The following is a 21034-nucleotide window of genomic DNA, read 5'->3' on the forward strand; positions in this document are numbered from 1 at the left end:
ATGCAGAGAAACCTGGGTGTCCATCACATAAAACACAGAAGGTTAGTCTGCAGGGGAACAGCAAGTAATCAGGAGTGCTCACAGAATGCAATGTTCAATTGCAAGGAAAATTGAAGCATAGGGAGGTTTTGCTTCAGTTTGCAGGGCATCGGTAAGAGTACATTTAGAGTACTGTATACTGCTGCAGTTGGTTATCTCAGTTGGCTGAATGACTTATTTGTGATACAGAGAGGTACCAACAGTGAGGGTTCAATTCCTGCACTGGCTGGGATCACCTTCCCTGAGGTATTGCAATCCTCGGGTTAACCCAAAACCAGTTGTTTCTCTCTGAAGAGACAGTGGTCCTCTGGGTCTATAGTGCTCACTATTTACTGCATGCTGTACTTATGGCTGGATGCTAACACATTGGAAGCAGTTTGGGGAAAGTTTACTTGACTGACATGTTCTGAAGGAAGATCACTGGAACTGGAAAGTTAACTCTGATGTTTCTCCACAGATGCTGCCAGACATGCTGAGTTTTTCCTGCAATTTCTATTTTTATTTTCTTGACCAATACCCAACATGAGCATCTTGCCTTATGAGGAAAGACTGGACAGCTCAGACCTGTATCCTGTCTGCTAGACTATTAACCAACTGTGGATTCAAGTACTACTTAGGAGATTTGAACACGGAACCCAGATTAACACTTCATTGCCGTGCTGAAGGGCTGCAGCTCTGTTAGAATTCTATGATTTTACAATTCACCTACCCATTCCGGAAACCAAACAAGCCTGGATTCCTCATACGACTTGAATATTTTTCGTTGAGTACACAGCTCCTCGGTAATAATGGAAAAGAACTCCTTTGACACACCACCTTCGTCAATAGCTGGTTCACCTTTAAACATGACCTGATAGAGTCGTAATGAATAGACCAGAATTAAAAGCCTGCGGTTTATTTTCTTCATACCCTCCCTTTTCAGTTTGGTTGTACAGAACTTGAGTGCTGCACAGAACAGCATTGTACGGACCTTGAGTATTGCTAATTTTGGTGAATTTTTTCATCTTGCTTTCATCAGGATGGTTCACAAGGATTACCAACATAGAAGGAAACCGTTCTGCTCTGTATGTGATAGGAGTGCTGATTTGTTGGCAAGCGGACCTGGATTGGTAGAGCTGTTACCGTGGAGATATACAGTTAAATGATGGCTGACGGTCAACTATCAGGCTTTTTATTTTAACCTTTAAACCCAGCAGGTTGACTTTCTTTGGTCAAGGCATTGCTCTGGGAAAAAATGGCTTCAACTATTTTGTTGGAATGGAACAGGTGCAATGTGTGTGTGTGTTCTTTCTGTATGTAGAGACCAAGACCATGTGAATGAGTATAGGGTGCCTTCAATACATGCATGGTTACCTCCTGCTGACAGCCAATTTAGGATTGTCAGTTGTATAAAGGTTGTTTTCTCTTTACATTGGTATCCTTGTGAATTGTCCTGATGCATGTGAGGTGAAAAGCTTTAACACAATTTTAAGTAATACGCTTTGGGTTTTCCCCTTTTTAACCCTTTCTAATTATATCAATAATATCTCAGAAAACATTATCAAGTGACATCTATCTCTCAACCACACAAGGCGATATTAGGAAAGACAACCAAAGACTTGGTCAAACAGATAGGTTGTCAGGAGCACTTTAAAAGAAAAATGAGAGAAAAACAGAGGCCGTGAGATTTACAGAAGGAATTCTGGAGCTTAGGAACCAGATAGCTGAATGCACAGCCACCAATGGAGGAGTGATTAAAAGTGAGACAGTGAAAGAAGCTAGAATTACTGGAATGTTGAGGTCTCAGAGTTGTAAAGATAGAAGGGATTACAGAGTTAGGGAAGGATTGGCACAGTACCTTAGTAATTGTGGAGATGAACTCTAGTGGCACTCCATTGTGTTCAATAACTAATTAACCCTTAAACTTGGTCTGAAGTTGTTGTGACCACTGAAGTTTAAAGCTGAGGCGTTGCCAAACCAGGGGTTTGTATAAAAGCACAGGAGTGACAGACAAATGAGATTTGCCACAAGTTAGCTGTGCCTTAGTCAAGCTCCCAGTTATAGAGGGTAAGGAGATGGGAAGCTGGGCAGGAAAGTGTCACAGCAGCTAACTCCACGGGTAATTAAAGCACAAATGTTGTGAAATAATAGTGCCTCATTGGACAATTAAATTGAAGAATTAACCACAAGTTGGGGAGTGAAATGTCAGGGAGCACTTCTACATTCAGCGGAGCTGCGCGCATCAACTTAACAGGCAACAAAGCAGGGAGGTGAAATGAAAATTAATAGTTTGAGATCCATTATAAAGGGTTTGGCTTATTAAACTGGATCACTTTATGCCTAATGCCTCTAAAGATTATTTTAATCGCAAAACAAAGAGCGAGGAAAGACATATAATTATTTATGCCTTGTTACTTCCTCACGAAATCATTAAAATCTTTGCAGTCCCTGTTGTTATTATAGACAGCAGAGAAACTATTTTATACATATAACAACATCGAACAAGCTGCTACGAGAATGCCAATCATTTCAACAAGCATTCCTACCTGAAAGAAACCACGAAGCCGAATTTCATCACAGCTTCTTAATTGTGCGAATGTGCTTTGAAGGAACTGTGTTCTGTCGATTTCTAGATGGCATCCAGTAGCAGGTAAATTAAGTAAATCGTTCAATATGCAGCGACAATTTAAGATATTAACTTCACTATTGAACAGAGGAGAACCGCAATAATCATCGTAGTCATCATAATCATCATAGTCATCATAATCATCGTAGTCATCATAATCATCGTAGTCATCATAATCATCGTAGTCATCGAATACAAAGTTGACCTGGTCCTGATCTGAAATCTCATCCAAGTTATTGGTTTGAGTGTCAACAAAGGAGGCATCATTGCTTTCATTTGGGACACCAGTGCTCCTGGTAGATTCAATGACCCCGGTGAAGTCACCAACATTCCCCGCAGTCAGTGCATCAGTGGTCTCTGTAGACGCATCAAGATTGTCATGAGGTGCATCAGTGTTTCTGGTAGAGGTACCAGCGATCTCAGCAGAAACATCAACATTCCCTGTAGAGGTTTCAATATTGTTGTTAGGTGCACTAGTGTTTCCAACAGAGGAATCAGTGATCCCAATAAAGGCAGTGTTTTCTGTAGGGACATCAACTATCCTAGCAGAGGCATCAATGTTTGTTATCGATGTATCAATATTGCTATTAGATGGCTCAGTGTAAGCAGTAGAGGCATCAGTGATGCTTGTAGAGATATCAACATTGTCATGACAGACATTAGTATTCCCAATAGAAGCACCAATGTTCCCATTGGACGTTTCGGTGTTTCTAGTGGAAGGACAAATTTCCAGAGTAGAATGATTGCTATCCTGAATAAGGCTATCATAGATTGCCTTGTAGCCAAAAATAATCTTTTCATCAGTGACTTTTTCTCCCTGGAAGGAATCACAAAAATGTTTTAGAAACTCGCATCTCTGGAACTCTAATTACATTCCCTGAAGCAGGATTATGACAACAATTCTTACCTGAATTTTCAGGTGTGAGATCCTTTTGAAAATCTGAATTTTTGTTTCCATATTAAAAATACAGGAGTAGGGAATTAATTTCAGTAATGATATCTGTGCAAAATAAATGAGGTTGCAATTCAGTTTTATGTTAACAATGTGCATCTATGAATATTAACAACTTTGCTAGATCACATACTAGTTCTATTACAGAAAGGGAATAAATGTGACAAAAATTGCTGCCGTTGCCTTGGTAATTCCTACCTTATCCTTTGTGAGAATTAAGCTCGCTTACCCTTGTTTCTAAACATTTATCTTAAAACTTCCCATGGAATAGTATTCAATTAGCCATACCCGGTAAAATAACCTGTGTAGGAAATGGGAAAACCAGGATTGTGACTTTATTCAAGCTTATCCACATCTCCTGGTCTTGGTGATAGGCAAAATAACTTCCGAAGTGAAATGTTCCATTTCTTGATATGATTTATCTCCATGTTGTGTTCAACTAAGTGTCACACTGTAGGCCAATGATACATCCCATTGTATTAAGTCACAGCTTTGTTCTACAAATCTTTGGTCATGCCCTCTTGTGAAAGGAATCTGTTGCCTTTTTGTAATGCAGCAATCTCTTATCATATTTCATTTCCGTGTGATCAAGATCTGTATTTTAGCCTAGCAGCCCTTTCTAGTGCCATTTTATCCAATCAAAGCTAGAGAGAGAAATCATAGGCCCTTTCCACCCTGTTTCCAAGCCCCTTGTTCCTCTCTCTAGCCTTTCAACCCTCAACAGCTTCTGCAGTGTCTCTTTATGATGGGTCCAAAGGAATAAAATGCTATAGCATGAAAAGAGGCCATTCAGCCCATTGAGTCTGCATCAGTTCTTTGAAAGAGAAATCCAATCAGTCTGACCATTGCCCTCTGCTATCCATCCTTTCCTTTTCTTATTCTCCATGTATTTATGCAATTTCTGTTTGAATACTCATTTGAATCTGCGTCCATCTCAATATCAGAAAATAAATGAATTCCAAATCCTAACCATCCTTTGAATAAAAGTTTTTCCTTGTGACCCTCTGGTTCTTTTACCAACAAATTTAAGTAAAACTGAATCTGGACCATCTAATTATTGCTCCCGCACCTACTGGAAACAGTTTCTGTTTATTTCTGTCTAACCACACCTGAGTTTATATTCCCTCCATCAAACACCCTCAGGCTTCTTGTCTCTTCAGCAATAGCCCCAGCTTCTCTGGAATCCTTCAACTTCTCTGAATGCTTGGCCAAATTCCATTTGCATTCTTAATTACTTCATGGACCTGCACACTAGTGTATTTTGAATCATGTACAAGAACATCAAAATCCCCCTGTATTGCAACTTTCTGCAGTTTCTCTCTTTTTGAATACTGTGCTGCTTTATCAAAGTGAACAAACTCATATTTCAAGATAACAAAATGTGAGGCTGGATGAACACAGCAGGCCAAGCAGCATCTCAGGAGCACAAAAGCTGACGTTTCGGGCCTGGACCCTTCATCAGAGAGCTCTCTGATGAAGGGTCCAGGCCCGAAGCGTCAGCTTTTGTGCTCCTGAGATGCTGCTTGGCCTGCTGTGTTCATCCAGCCTCACATTTTGTTATCTTGGAATTCTCCAGCATCTGCAGTTCCCATTATCTCTGAAACTCATATTTCATTCTGTCTGTCAATTTTTCACCCACTCACTTAACCTGTGGTTCTGCCTTTGTGGGCTGTTTCATATCTTCCTCACTATTTGCTTTCTACTTCTCTTTGTATTGTCAGAAAGTTTTGGATGTGAGTTTGCTCGCTGAGCTGGGAGGTTAGTTTTCAGACATTTCGTCACCATTCTAGGTAACATCATCAATGAGCCTCCGACGAAGCGCTGGTGTTATGTCCCGCTTTCTATTTATCTGTTTAGGTTTCCTTGGGTTGGTGATGTCATTTCCTGCATTGGTGATGTCATTTCCTGTTCTTTTTCTCAGGGGATGGTAGATTGGCTCCAAATCAATGTGTTTGTTGATGGAGTTCTGGTTGGAATGCCATGCTTCTAGGAATTCTCGTGCATGTCTCCGTTTGGCTTGTCCTAGGATGGTTGTGTAACACATCCATCCTAGGACAAGCCAAACAGAGACACGCACCGTTAGGCTTGGCTTCAGAAAACAGTACTTGTCCCCCCCCTACACATGTAACACATCCATCCTAGGACAAGCCAAACAGAGACACGCGCGAGAATTCCTAGAAGCATGGCATTCCAACCGGAACTCCATCAACAAACACATTGATTTGGAGCCAATCTACCATCCTCTGAGAAAAAGAACTGGAAATGACATCACCAACGCAGGAAATGACATCACCAACCCAAGGAAACCTAAACAGATAAATAGAAAGCGGGACATAACACCAGCACTTCGTCAGAGGCTCACTGATGATGTTACCTAGAATGGTGACGAAACGTCTGAAAACTAACCTTCCAGCTCAGCGAGCAAACTCACATCCAGAACCTCAACCTGAGCTACAAATCTTCTCAAAACTCGCTGTCAGAAAGTTTTGTTGATAATACAAATGGCCTCTTCATCCAAGTCATTCTGTGGATTATAAAGGATTGAGGCCCCATTATTGGTCACTGTAGTATTCCACTGGCTGTAGTTTGCCAACTTAAACATGATCTATTTATCCTGACTCTCTGTTTCCTGATAGTCATTTCTCTCTCCATTGCTATATATCATCCCCAAACACTTATCGTGTGTACTTACCACGGCAAGTTATCATGTGCATTTTGCATATCCAAACACACTACATCCACTGGTTTCCCTTTATTTATCCTGTTTGTTACATCCGCAAACAGCTTAATCAGAAAAGATTTCTTTCACAAAACCATGTTGACACTGCCTGATTGTATTAAGACTTCCTAAATGATCTGCTATGATTTCCTTAATAATGGAGTGCAGCATTTTCTCAATGACTGATGTTGGACAAACTGACCTGCATTTTCCTTCTTTCTGTCTCCATCCATTCTTGGATAGAGGTGCTACATTTATAATTTGGGATCTTTCCAGAATCTAGCGAATTTGGAAGATTATAACCATTGGATCCATTATCTCTGTAATTACTTCCCTGTCGGTTTTCCAAAATGTATCCAGTCTTCTGGCCTCAGTAATGGTTGCAGTATTGTATGTCTTTTCTTTCAATTTAATACTGCCCTTAAACTCCCTCGGTTAGCCAAGGATGGTGCATCCTTCCTGTGGAGTCTTTCTTTCTTTGTTAAGTTTCTCACCCTTCCGTACAGCATTCTTTACCATGAGATCATAATTAATCCTGTGACATTACACATCATGAGATGTGAAATAGCATCCTCCCTGGATGGTTCTGTAATGCATTGTTGGACGGAACTGTCCCAAATGTTCTCATGAGCTCATCCTCTCATGAAGGTTATAGGACCATTATTTCCTCATTCACACTCTCCGACAATCTAGCTAAAGTATCCAGGGGACTATAAATCACTCTCACCAGTGAGTTGGCTGCATTGTTCTTTCTGAATAACTTTGCAAATTTTCTCTCAGGTGAACCCTCTTCCCCACTGTTTCATTTAAAACCCTCACAAATGCCCCAGTTGCATGACTTGCCAGAGCATGAGTCTTAGTGGAGTCCAGGTGAAGACTGTTCCAGTGGAACAGCATCCTCTTTCCCAGGTACAAGCACCAGTGTCCTATTAATTGAAACACACACTAATCTTTGAGGCTTGCATTCAACTCATTTCCTCGTAGCTCGGGGAGGAAGGCAAAGATTGTTATATTTGTGGTTCTGTACTTCTACAGGCATTCTGACCGATGTTATTGGTAACAAAATAGCCCATGAAAACAGGATCCTTCCCCATTTACTGCGTTCCCTCTCCACCCCGCCAAGAAGATTTCCTTAATCCTGACACTTGGCAGGCAACACAGACTTCAGGACCGTTAGGCTTGGCTTCAGAAAACAGTACGTGTCCCCCCCTACACTTTCCAACCTCAACAACATTTCTTCTTGCTTCCTCACCTCTTGAAAGGCCTCCACTCCAAGATGCAGTAGGCAGATTGCCTATTCTCCTTGCGGTCACTGCTCTCATCCACACAAGCTGTAAGAACAGTGAACTTGTTCGACAATTTCAAGAGCAGAGACTCCTCCATAGTCACATTCTAGATCACCTATCATGCCTTTCTTACACACACTACAGCTGCAATACGTCATCTGCCCTGCCATCCCAATTTTGTTTTTAAATGAACTGATTGTGTTCCAGTTTTCAAATATCACTCAATAGATATTCATGGTTAGTTGGCACAACATTGTGGGCTGAAGGGCCTGTTCTGTGCTGTACTGTTCTATGTTCTATGTTCTATATTATGGCATTTAACTAGTTCTGCTGTAAATTTAATACAATACTTGCATCTCCCTGGTTTTGGATTAAATTGCTATCTAGTGCTCACTTATTCAAGGCTCAAGTCTTGCTATCTCCACCTCCTTCCCTGTCCTCTAGTTGCCACTGGTTCTCTCTCTTGGAACATTCATATTTCCTTCCCCATTGAGAGGACTGGTTTATGAGGAGAGATTGAGTAGGCTGGGATTATACTCATTGGAATTTAAAAGAATGAGGGGTATCTTATAGAAACATATAACATTATGAATGGAATAGATATGATAGAAGCAGGGAAGTTGTTTCCACTGGTGGGTGAAACTAGAAACAGGGGGCATAGCCTCAAAATAAGGGAGGGAGCAGATTTAGGCCTGAGTTGAGGAGGAACGTCTTCACCCCAAAAGTTGTGAATCTGTGGAATTCTCTCCCAAGTGAAGTAGTTGCAGCTACCCTGTTGAATGTTTTGAAGGCAAAGATAGATAGATTTTTGAAGAGTAAAGGAATTAAAGGTTACAGTGAGCGGCTGGGTAAGTGGAGCTGAGTCCATGAAATGATCAGCCATGATCTAATTGAATGGCAGAGCAGGTTTGATGGGCCAGATGGCCCACTCCTGCTCCTATTTCTTATGTTCTTATAGTACATTGCATTCCCCATTTACCAAGTTCCAAAATGTAAGTGTTTGATCTTGCTGCACTTAGTCTCCTAGCTGTTAATTTTGTATGACTTATTCCACATCATCCCGTCTTAGTTTATCTCAACTGTTTTATCATCACTTTCCGCTCATGGAATTGTCAATTTTTATTTTAGTAGTATCTATGTTATTTACTTCAATCGCATTTGATGTTAGAAATTTCATATTCTCATCTCCATCTGGGTAATTTTTTCTCCCTTATTGATGCCTTATTTGATTTATTCCTCTCTATCTAGCATTAATGAAACAAAAAGCTAGTACCCAATTTAAGACAATCCTATGTTCTATGTTTGAGGATTCCGACTCCTTATTCAATGAAGTTTAAAATGATGAGGGGGATTTAATTGAAACTTAGAGAATACTATGAGACCTGGGTACAGTGAACACGGAGGAGATGTTTCCATGAGAAGGAGAGGCTGGGATCTGAGGGCACAGGCTCAGAATAATGGGATGACACTTTAGATCTGAGATGAGGAAGAATTCCTTCAGGTGGCGGCTCTGTGGAACTCACTGCTGCAGAAGTCAGTAGAGGCCAAGTCATTGAGTGTATTTAAGATGGAGTTAGGTAGGTAAAGGGATCAAAGGTTATGGAGAGAAGGCAGGAGAATGGGGTTGAGAAACATATCAGCCATGGTCAGATGGTGGAGCAGATTTTATGGGCCGAATGGTCTAATTCTGCTCCTATATCCTATGTGGTCTTATGTTCTTATTAAAATAAAGGGGGGTTTTGCTAAAATCGTATTATTATAATTTTATGTGGTATAACATTAAATTTGCAGAAATTATGCAAGTGACTAGACAGCCACAGCTGGAATACCGTGAGCAGTTTTGGGCCCATTATCAAAGGAAAAATATTGCAGCAGTCCTGAGAATGCAGCCCACAGGGTGTGTTTTGTGAGGACGGTCTGAGGAGATTTGTCCATACTGTTGGAATATGGAAAAATGAAAGGTGACCTTGATGAAAGACAAGATTCTTAGGGGGCTTGACAGGATTCTTTTAATTAAAACATATTGATTGGTTTCAAAACACTTTGGAACATTTAGATGAATCAATTAAACATTTGAGATAAGATGATATTAGTAGTTAAGTGATTACAATACATAGTCTCTGAGCTGCAAAAGATTACTACGGTGGTGCCTCATTATCTTGGTAGAGATCTCTAAAAACAGTAAGATCAGATGGACAAGCTGTAAATAAAAGCAAGATCCCACGAGTGACTGATATTTCAGAAAACTAGTCATGTGATAGCATAAAGTGAATTCAGTCTAATGACCATCACTTTAAAAAGAACCAACTAAGAACTGGGTGTATTCCTAATATAATTTATGTGGTTTATGCATAAGCAAGCCAGTTAAAGTTCAGAATGTCTGTGATCATGTGTAGGATTACTGGCTAGCAAGTTCTAACAAACTATAACTTTTAGCAGGAGAACTTCAGACAACAGAACAGGAGACGTGTACCCAGTCAAATAGAGCTCATGAGCTGGGATCCAAATGGACTGACTGCATTTATTGCGTTTTATTCATACATATTGTCATTAGATTGATAAATTCTGTGAGACATGTCAGATGCTCCTTGTACCTGGAATTGCCTTGTTGCTAAACAAGGCTTTTAGATCCCTCTCCCAAAACTAACCTACTTCACTTGATGAAGGAGCAGTGTTATGAAAGCTTGTGATTTCAGATAGATATAGAACATAGAACAGTACAGCAGAGGAACAGGCCCTTGGGCCCATGATGTTGTGACGATCATGATGCCAAATGAAACTAATCCCTTCTGCCTGCCCTTGGCCAATATTCCCCGTTCCTTGAATATTCATGTGCTTATCCAAAAGTCCCTAAATGCCCTTATTGTATCTGCCTCCACCATTACCCCAGGCTGTACATTCCAGATTCCTACCACTCTCTGTGTAAACAATTTGCCCTTCATATATCCTTTGAACATTCCCCCTATAACCTTAAATGCCCCCGGTATTAGATATTTCTCTGGGAGAAAGATTCTGACCGTCAACCCTATCTATGCATTCCATAATTTTACAGACTTATATCAAGTCTCCACTCAGCCTGTGGACTTCACAAGCTTCAAAATCTCCCCTTCCCCCACTGCATCCCAAAACCAGCCCAGCCTGTCCCCACCTCCCTAACCTGTTCTTCCTCTCACCCATCCCTTCCTCCCACCTCAAGCCGCACCTCCATTTCCTACCTACTAACCTCATCCCGCCTCCTTGACCTGTCCATCTTCCCTGGACTGACCTATCCCCTCCCTACCTCCCCACCTATACTCTCCTCCCCACCTATCTTCTTTTCTCTCCATCTTCGGTCCACCTCCCCCTCTCTCCCTATTTATTCCAGAACCCTCACCCCATCCCCCTCTCTGATGAAGGGTCTAGGCCCGAAACGTCAGCTTTTGTGCTCCTGAGATGTTGCTTGGCCTGCTGTGTTCATCCAGCTTCACACTTTGTTATCTTGAATTCCCCTCAACCTGTGCTGCTCAAGAGAAAACAACCTGAGTTTTTCTAGCCTCTCCTTCTAGCTCCCACTCTCTCATCCAGGCAGCATCCAGGTAAACCTCTTCTGCACCCTCTCCAAAGCCTCCACATATTTCCCAGAAATGTGGGGAGCAGAAGTGAACGCAAATATGGCCTAATCAAGGTCTTATAACGCTGCAACATGACTCTTGCACTCAATTCCCCAACATGCATGCCATATGCCTTCTTTACCACCCTATCTACTTGAGTGGCCAGTTTCTGGGAGGACCTGTTGGACTATAACTGGTGTCGTGTGACTTCTGACTTTGTCCACCCCAGTCCAACACTAGCAACTCCACATCATAACCTAATTTATAACTGACTTACAAGGTAAGTTAAAGTGACCCCAAAACCTAACTGTGGTCAAATTTAGTTTTATAGCATTCTTTATGATGATGTTGTGCCACATTAAAAACACCACTTACATGCAGGTTGATGTTATCCAGTGAAATAGTATGATTCAGGTTTTGAACTTACACAGGAAATTGGAGTTTCCCTGAAGACCTCTGCAGGAGATATGTGGAAACTGTTCTCCTGGATTCGAAAACCCGCTGAGGAATTTATCTGTGGGTGGAATGGATTGAAATATACTTTACTACACTGTAAGCTGTTGTCTTTCAAATGATCACAACATTCAAGGTTCTGAAGGACACTGATAGACTGGGGGAGAAAATGTTTCCTCTCGTGGCAGAATCTAGTACTGAGGAAATTGTTTCAAAATAAGTGCTCACCCTTTTAAGACTGAGATAGGGAGGCATTTTCTTTTCAAAGAGGTTTGTGATTCAATGGAAATGTCTTCCTCAGAGGTGGTGGAGGCAGAGTGTTTGAATCTTTTTAAGGCAGATGTTGATAGTGTCATACAGCACAGAAACAGACCCTTTGGTCCAACTCGTCCATGGTGACCAGGTTTCCCAGACTAAACCAATCCCAATTGCCCACATCTGGCCCATATCCCTTTTAAACCTGTCCTATGTGTGTACTTGTCCAGATGTCTTTTAAATGTTGTAATTGTACTCACCTCTGCCACCTCATCTGGCAGATATTGGGGTTGACGGGAACCTGGAGCGATCAGATCACCTACTCCTGCTCCTAATTTCAATGTTCATGTTTTCATTTTTTATCCAAACTGCAACAAAAATCTGCAATCCACAGGACTGTCACAGTTCTGGAGGCTCATCATCACATTAACCATGAGGGAGTAACAGAAAATGTAGACCTGCCTTGGTGGGGGGGGGGGGGGGGGGGGGGCGGGCGTGGTGCGGTTCCCACATCCCACGAGTAAAGTGGAGGGAATGTCAGACAGATTCAGGTGAGGTCAGAACTCTGAGTCGTGCTCACCTTGTAAAGTCTTTGCAAAATATTGAGACAATTGCACAGTTTATCTGGAAATTCACTTTGGCTGCTGGAAGTCTCTTGAAGAAGTCTGTAAGATGCACCTCGATACATCGTCACAAGTTTCTTGAAGAAAAATTCATTGAGGTGACTCCACCAAGATTCTGTTCCATAGTAGAAGGACAGTCAGAAAAGAAAAATACAACCAGACTGGTTTTGATTTTGATTCACCACGATCTTAAAAATTAAACAAATTATCAAAAGCAATAATTACTTTATTTTCCATTGGGGATACTGATGTTACAAACAAAGAGCAGGAAGAGGCCATTCAGCCCAATGGGTCAGTTCCGCCATTCAATAAAATGATGGCTAATCTGATTTTAACCTCAAATCCACATTCCCATACACCTCTCACAGCCTCCTTGTTTAACCTTTATTTTCCTCTGGTTCAATTTTGTTCTCATCCAGGAAATGCCATTGTTGGAAAATGGGATCACTGACCCGATTTTGTCACCTATATCACTTTAAAGGTTCTTAGGACCTAAAAATTTTGGGGAATATTTTTGGAAGATGTTGGGAGCGATGTACTGAGGAAACAATGTGAATAATGACAAAATTTGCTGGGACCATACATCAGCATGGCCAGATGCAATTCAAATGTAGTCAATTTGAACTTCTGTGTGTATTGTAAGTTTACCATCAGAATGCACCAGCCCCACAGCAGCAAAATACTGCAGATGCTGGAAATCTGTGCTAGAAGCAGGTAATATTGGAAATGTTCACCAGCTGTGAGGAGAAACACTAAGTAAACACTGCAGATCAATGACCTTGCATTAGGACTATAACATGAGATCCATAGCCCAGAGAGGTAAGGCTCAAAATTTGGCTGAGGAAAGGAGTGGAATTTTGTATTCTTCTTTGAAAAAAAATGGCAGGGATTATTCACACCTCCAACAGAGCTGCATTCCTGCAGTACCGCAAGAAGGTGCCAGCTGGAGAGGAGATGCTCTCATGGGCATTGAACCCTTGGTCATTTGGCTCAGAAGCAAGGATGTAACCTATCCATGAAAATTACACATTTTAAAAGCAAACTGCCAAATGAAGGTAAGGAAAGGGGAAATGGAATGGGATCAAAGTTACTCTTTCAGAGAGCTAGTATAGATGCTATGAGCAAACTGGTTGCCTTCTGTTCTACAAAACACTGGGTGTGAACAGAGGCAGATTAAATGGGAGGGGAGGAATTTAGGATGGGAATCCTTGAACACCAGTTTTCCTCAGAAGGTTAGTGGGTTTTTTGCTTTGTTTGTATCTTTCCAGAGAGGAGCATTCTGGGGCAGGTGTCAGCACTTGGGTGGCATCAACCTGGCCTGCGCAATGGGTAGCTCAGTGGCTCAGTGGTTAGTTCTGCTGCCTCACAGTGTCAGGGATCTTGGTTCAATTCCAGTCTTGACTGAACGTCTGTGTGGAGGTTGCATGTTCTCCTCCTGTCTGCATGGGTTTCCTCCAGGTTCCCTGATTTCCCCCTGCAGTCCAAAGATGTGCAGGTTAGGTAGATTTCCCATCATAAATTGCCTATTGTGTCCAGGGACATGCAGACATCTGGATTAGCCATGGGAAATGTGAGGTTACAGGAAGTGGAAGGGATGCTCTTCAGAGCACGGATACAGACCTGATGGGCCATGTGGCCTCTGTATGCGTTGTAGGGATTCTTTGATCAGGAGTGTCCAATCTAAGATTCAGTTGGGTAATTACTGAGCTGAGGCTTTTGTACGTTGGGCTTGATGGAGAAAATGTTTGTGTATGAGCTGGGAGCAGAATCATTGCTGCTTTTCTTGGCCAACGTGCAGTGCTATTAAAAAAGTTACCTTTTCCTCAACTCCTGTCAGCTGCTGGTTTTCCCAAGCCCTGGAAAAGCCAGCCAAACTTTGAAAAACTTGCAAAGCCAATTACATCAGTGATTACCAGAGTAAGGAAAGGGAAGGGGTGTTCTTGGTGGAAGGTGCAGAAGCTTAACTTACAAAAACAGTGATTGTGTAAAGCAAAATAGGAAGGTAACGAACCACATAAAGAAACAAAAACTGAGCCAAGAGCTGCTGTAAAGATTTTACTCCGGTTCTGCCAAAGACATTGAACTGAAACATTAACTCCGTATCTTTCTCACCAGATGCTACCTGATGTGCTGAGTATTTATCAGCATTTCTGACTGTATATCAGATTTCTGGGGTTAGTTAGTAATTTTTTTTTAAAGTCTGGAATGGAAAGCTGTTTTCAGTAACTGTGCCAGGAAATTATCATCGATTGCTGTAAAAACCCATCCCCTTCACTCATGTTCTTTAGGGAAGGAAATCTGCTGTGCTTAGCCAGTCTGGGCTCACAGCAATGTGGTTGACTCTTAACTGCCCTCTGGGCAATTAGGGACGGGCGATAAGTGCGAATATTATCAGAGGCCCATGGCGCACAGAATTATTTTTAAAATCCGCAGCATTTTGCTTTTGTGTCAACTGGTTCAAGGCTTTATGTAATTCTGAGGGAACGGGTTTAGCTGAGGATGTGGTTCAGAATAATGCTGACTGCAAGGGATTCGCTTCCTGTTCTGACTGAAGTGAACTCAGACCCTGTTTCCTAGCTATGGCCTGCTGTAAATCACAAGTTCAGCCGGCCTCAATGCTGCTGCCCAAAGAAGAAACTGAACAATTTCTCTAGTATTTACCAAGGATTTCCAGTTGGCTTCCCTCAAGTGATGCAGTGGCTGAGCTCAGAAGACTTGAAAGCTTCACAATGTTGCTCTGCTCAGTCAGAACATCAAGGAGTTCAGGCAAAACCAGATGAACCCGCAGAGCTTCCACACCAATAGGAGATGTGGAGAGCGATGGAATCAAATTTGTCTGAACTGCATTGGTTACCTATTGGGAAAACAAACATTGGAATGTGAGGAACATAGCATCAAGAGTAGCAATCTGAATTTATATAGCACCATTGATGTAGCAAAACATCTCTGGGCATTTCACAGCCCAAACATATGAAAATACAAAGTAGGAGCAGGACTAGGACATTCAGCCCTTCAAACCTGTGGTGCCATTCAATAGATCATGGCTGATCTGAGTGAGGTCTCAGCCCCACTTGTGCCTGGTGACCTTTGCCTCCTTAATGCAAACAGTATCATAAGACACAATATGACACTGAGACACATAAGGTAATATTAGGGCAGGTGGATAAAATCTGGTCAAAGACATAGGTTCTAAGGATTGTGTAAAATGAGGGGAGGGAGGTGAAGGGGGAGAGAAATGTGCCTAGGTTGGCACGGTGGCTCAGTGGTTAGCACTGCTGCCTCACAGCACCAGGGACCCGGGTTCAATTCCACCCTCGGGCAACTGTGTGGAGTTTGCACATTTTCCCTGTTTCTGTGTGGGTTTCCTCTGGATGCCTCAGTTTCCTCCCACAGTCCAAAGACATGCAGGCTATGTAGATTGGCCATGCTAAATTGCCCATAGTGTCCAGGGTTGTGCAGGCTGGGTGGGTTAACCATGGGAAATGCAGGGTTATAGGGGTAAAGGGGTGGGTCTGGGTGGGATGCTCTTTGGAAGGCGAGGTGTGGACTCAATGGGCTGAATAGCCTGCTTCAATGCTGTAGGGATTCTATGATTCTATACCTCCAGAGCTTACAGCCTTGACATCTGTGAGAGAATTCACTACATACTTAATCATAAAAATCACATAAGGAATCCTGGTTTGATCTATAGAATCAAACAGAACAACCATTCACGGCATTGTGACTGTGTTGGCTCTCTAGAAGCAATTCCCACCCATATTTCTCATTCCCCTTGGACTTGAAAATTGTTCCTTTCAAAGCATAGAATCTGGAACCCTGACAGGTGTCATCTTCAACCTTACCTCTTGTAAAAGTCTTGGATTTTTCCCCAGTTTCTCAAACCATACGCTCACTGCTGACATGTCAACTCCTGAGGATGCTAGACCTGTTTTGAAATGATCATCGTTGCTGTTCCAAAAACAAAAGCAAGTGTTAATTTCACATGACATATATTTAGATATATTTAGGTTGATGTTGCAAATCCTCATGTTCCAGGATTATGACCCGGTGGCACTGAAGGAATGGTGATGTATTCCCAAGTCAGGGCAGCGAATGGTTTGGAGGGGAATTTGCAGGGTGTGGTGTTCCCATATACCTGCTGCCCTTGTCCTTCTAGGTGGTAGAGGTCATGGCTTTGATGGGTGCTGTCAAACGAAGCTTGGCAAGCCGATGCATCTTGTGGATGGAATACACTGCTGACCCAACACTAGCACAGATCATAACAATCGCTCTGAAGCCATTGTCAGAATTCACATGGACAGCACAGCATGGCGACCTCAATGGTATGGTGGTTTGCTGGGTACCAATCTTGCCATTAAGTCGAGGATACTTTGGGGTTAATATTTAACTCCAGAGACTTCTGTGCAAACCTCAAGTAGACACCTCCAGTGCTGCACTGTGAGGGAGCGCAATAGTTGTGGAAGAGCATCTTTTAGGTGAAACATTAAAAAGGAGACTGCTCTCTGCCCTCAAAATTTGACAGAGAAGTTTCCTTGCGACCATGGGAATTCTCCCTGGGGTCCTGGGCCAACAACCGATGTGATTAAATAAGGATGAGGTTATCAATATGATGTTGCTTGATTTTCTGGGATCTTGCTTTGCTCAAAATTGACTGCACTGGAAGTTCTAGGCTGGCTGTAAACTGCTTTGAGATGCTGTGAAGTCACTGATTTGGGGTCACACAGACTCAGAGTGTGGGGAGTAACATCAGTGGTGACACATAGTTTCCAATTGCGCCCCGTTCTGAGAGAACCAATAGCTGAATGTTTCCTAGCAACAGAGATGGCTCAGAGCCAATCACATTTCAAATAGGACCCAACCATTGGCTGGAAAAATATATTTCAAACAAATTCCTCTGATTAGATTTGAGCTTAACGTCACCAATAAAATAGAAATTAGGGTAAATTCATAAGCAACATAGAAACAGGAGACCATTTTGCCCTTCAAGCCTGTCTGTTATTCATTTAGTTCGAAACTCATCTATTTCTTAACTCCTTCCACATGCGTTTAATCTGGAATCCTCTAAATCCCTGTTTGACAAAACCCTACCAATCCCAGCTTTGGAATGTTCAGGTGACCTCTTGATCTTTTTGGAGGAAAGTTCTAGATTTCCACTCCCCCGCAGTGAACAAATCCTTCCTGACATCATCCCTGAACTGCCAAGCTCTCATTTTAAGGCCCCACCTTCTCTGCTCTGGAACTTACTTTATTCATTCTTGGGACATAGGCATCACTGCCTGCTCCTGCATTTACTGTCCATCCCTAAATGCCCTGGGTAAGGTAGGACATGCCACCTTCCTTCTGGTGTAAGTAAACTCACAGTGCTGTCAGGGAGCAAATTTCAGAGATAGTGAAGGAACCACAAAATATTTCCAAGTGATGATGGGGAATAGCTTGATGTTTCCATGTGTCTGCTGCCCATGTCCTTCCGGGGGCAGAGGTCACTGGGTTGGAAAACGTCTTTGGAGAAGCCTTGGTGAGTTACTGCAATGTGTTGTGTAGAAGGTACACATTGTTACTGCTGTGCATTGGCAGTGGAAAACGTGAATGTTTAAGGTGGCCTATGGGGGCTTAATCAAATAGGAAATTTGTTGGACTCCCACACCAGCTGAAACAGCCTCTCTCTATTGACTCAATCACCTCTCTAATTCATCTTAATCACCTTAATTACAGAATCACAGAATTATTGGGGTCATAGTTTTAAGCTGGTTGGAGGAAAGTATAGAGGGGATGTCAGAGGCCGGTTCTTTACACAGAGAGTTGTGAGAGCATGGAATGCTTTGCCAGCAGCAGTTGTGGACGCAAGGTCATTGGGGTCATTTAAGAGACTGCTGGACATGCATATGGTCACAGAAATTTGAGGGCACATACATGAGGATCAATGGTTGGCACAACATTGTGGGCTGAAGGGCCTGTTCTGTGCTGTACTGTTCTATGTTCTATTAAGGTGAAAGAGACCACTCAGCTCATTGGGCATGTATTGGCTATTTTATCTAGTGCCAATCTCCTGTCTTTTCTCTGTATTAGTGTCCTAAAATCCATCCAATGCCCTCTCGAGTGCTTCAATTGAATCTACTTGTACTTGCCCAGCATCGAACATAATGGTTTAAGTGGAGGACAGTTTGAAGAAACAACAGCATTATTGTATTCCTATCACTGACTCTCACTCCGTGGCTCCACAATGGCAAATTCACAGAATTTATCTGATTGTTCTCACTGTCTGCACCACAGACCTCACACCACCTCCCACCCTAAACTGTCATCCCCAGCCCCGACAGTCTGACTTATCTAAACTTGCCTTGTTTCCAGAAAACTTCCATTCAGGGATGCAACAGAAGAAAAGATAAGATCAATTTCCCTGTCAAAAAGTAAACATCATTTTTTAAAGAATATCTTAAGATTGCTTTAACATTTACTCTTCAAACTCAAAGTGGTAAACTTGAAATACAAATATTAAAAAGGGCAATTTAATCTTCGATAATTCGCTTTTTAAAATTTCTCATAGATATTGGTGTCTCTGGCTGGGCCCAGCATTTATTGCCTGTGCCTGGTTGCCCCTTCGAGAAGGTGGGGCTGAGCTGCCTTCTTGAACCGCTGCAGTCCACCTGCTGTCGATAGACCACAATGCCCCCTTAGGGAGGGAATTCCAGGATTTTGACCCAGTGACAGTGAAGGAATGGGAATATATTTCCAAGTCAGGATGGTGGGCGGCTTGGAGAGCAACCTGCAGGAGTTGGTGATAACAAAGTGTGGAGCTGGATGAACACAGCAGGTCAAGCAGCATCATAGGAGCACAAAAGTGTAGGTGTTCTGCAAAGCAGAACCGCAGGAAGTGCTACACCTGCCCCCACACCTCCTCCCTCACCCTCATCCCAGGCTCCAAGATGACTTTCCACATCAAGCAGATGTTCACCTGCACATCTGCCAATGTAGTATACTGCATCCGCTGTACATGGTGTGGCTTCCTCTACATTGGGGAAACCAAGCAGAGGCTTGGGGACTGCTTTACAGAACACCTACGCTCGGTTTGCAATAAACAAATGCACCTCCCAGTCGTGAACCATTTTAACTCCCCCTCCCATTCCTTAGAAGACATGTCCATCCTGGGCCTCCTGCAGTGCCACAATGATGCCACCCGAAGGTTGCAGGAACAACAACTCATATTCCGCTTGGGAACCTTGCAGCCCAATGGTATCAATGTGGACTTCACCAGCTTCAAAATCTCCCCTTCTCCCACCGCATCCCAAAACCAGCCCAGCTCATCCCCGCCTCCCTAACCTGTTCTTCCTCTCACCTATCCACTCCTCCCACCTCAAGCCGCACCTCCATTTCCTACCTACTACCCTCATCCTGCCCCCTTGACCTGTCCGTCCTCCCCGGACTGACCTACCCCCTCCCTACTTCCCCACCTATACTCTCCTCTCTACCTATCTTCTCCTCTATCCATCTTTGGTCCACCTCCCCCCTCTCCCTATTTATTTCAGAATCATCTCCCCATCCCCCTTTTCTGATGAAGTGTCTAGGCCCGAAACATCAGCTTTTGTGCTTCTGAGATGCTGCTTGGCCTGCTGTATTCATCCAGCCCCACACTTTGTTATCTTGGATTCTCCAGCATCTGCAGTTCCCATTATCGCTGCAGGAGTTGGTGAATGGGATGCCAAGCAAATGGTTTGCTTTATCTAGATGGTGTTGAGCCTTCCAAGTGATCAAGTGTTGCCGAGATTGCACTCATCCAGCCAAGTGGACAGTTTTCCATCCCACCCTTGACTTGCGACTTTTACATGATGGGCGGACTTTGGGGAGTTAGGAAGTGAGTTATTCACTGAATTCTGAGCCTCTGACATGCTCTTGTAGCTACACTATTTATATAGCTTAGTCCAGTTTAGTTTCTGGTCAATATTAACCCACAGGATGTGGGATAGTGAGGGTTTAATGATGGTAACACTGTTGAATGTCCATGGCACAATGGTTAGATTCTCTCTTGTTAGCCATGGTCATTAATTGGCACTTTGTTAATACTTCTGCATTAATAATTTTGTATTGATTTTTCTATTCAACATTTTGCCAAATATCATTGAAAACAGTGAAAGTTGATGTGAACATTGATAAAGAAACACATATTAACTTCTTTGTGTTTTCCCACAGTTCCTCATCATCTGCTGCGCTCCATTTTTCGAGAAGAGAATCTTCAACGGTAGCAATTCTCTTCATAGTGAGGAATGGACATTCATCTTCAGGAGAAACTGAATCCTACAATGCAAGAATAGATGAAGGGTTGTATTTTACTGGACAAATCACTGACCTGAGACACTGACATTGAACTTGTTGTCAAATATGTTAAAGGTACTTATTATTATTAATGCATAAATGGCCTGCTAACTTGTATTGAGGAAGAGTTTCTCTTTGAATTGTGATAGGTCACAAGTAGCTGGACAATTTGAATCCTTCTGCTGTAACCACATAAATCTAGCAG

At 42.6% G+C, this 21034-nt stretch overlaps 1 protein-coding gene across 1 annotated transcript in view; it reads right to left on the minus strand.

The window, feature by feature from the left end:
• Window positions 1-21034, minus strand: part of LOC125453994 (probable E3 ubiquitin-protein ligase HERC4) — an 83870-nt gene that overhangs the window by 21563 nt on the left and 41273 nt on the right. Inside the window, exons 10-18 of the mRNA XM_059650971.1 lie at window positions 20687-20811; window positions 18860-18919; window positions 16365-16470; window positions 15184-15376; window positions 12480-12637; window positions 11619-11705; window positions 3552-3644; window positions 2565-3461; window positions 749-889 (exon numbers count right to left, since the gene is read on the minus strand). Coding sequence (XP_059506954.1) covers window positions 749-889; window positions 2565-3461; window positions 3552-3644; window positions 11619-11705; window positions 12480-12637; window positions 15184-15376; window positions 16365-16470; window positions 18860-18919; window positions 20687-20811 — 1860 coding nt within the window. The remainder of the gene's footprint in view (window positions 1-748; window positions 890-2564; window positions 3462-3551; window positions 3645-11618; window positions 11706-12479; window positions 12638-15183; window positions 15377-16364; window positions 16471-18859; window positions 18920-20686; window positions 20812-21034) is intronic.

Source organism: Stegostoma tigrinum, chromosome 1 (genome assembly GCF_030684315.1).
Source record: "Stegostoma tigrinum isolate sSteTig4 chromosome 1, sSteTig4.hap1, whole genome shotgun sequence".
NCBI lineage: Eukaryota > Metazoa > Chordata > Chondrichthyes > Orectolobiformes > Stegostomatidae > Stegostoma > Stegostoma tigrinum.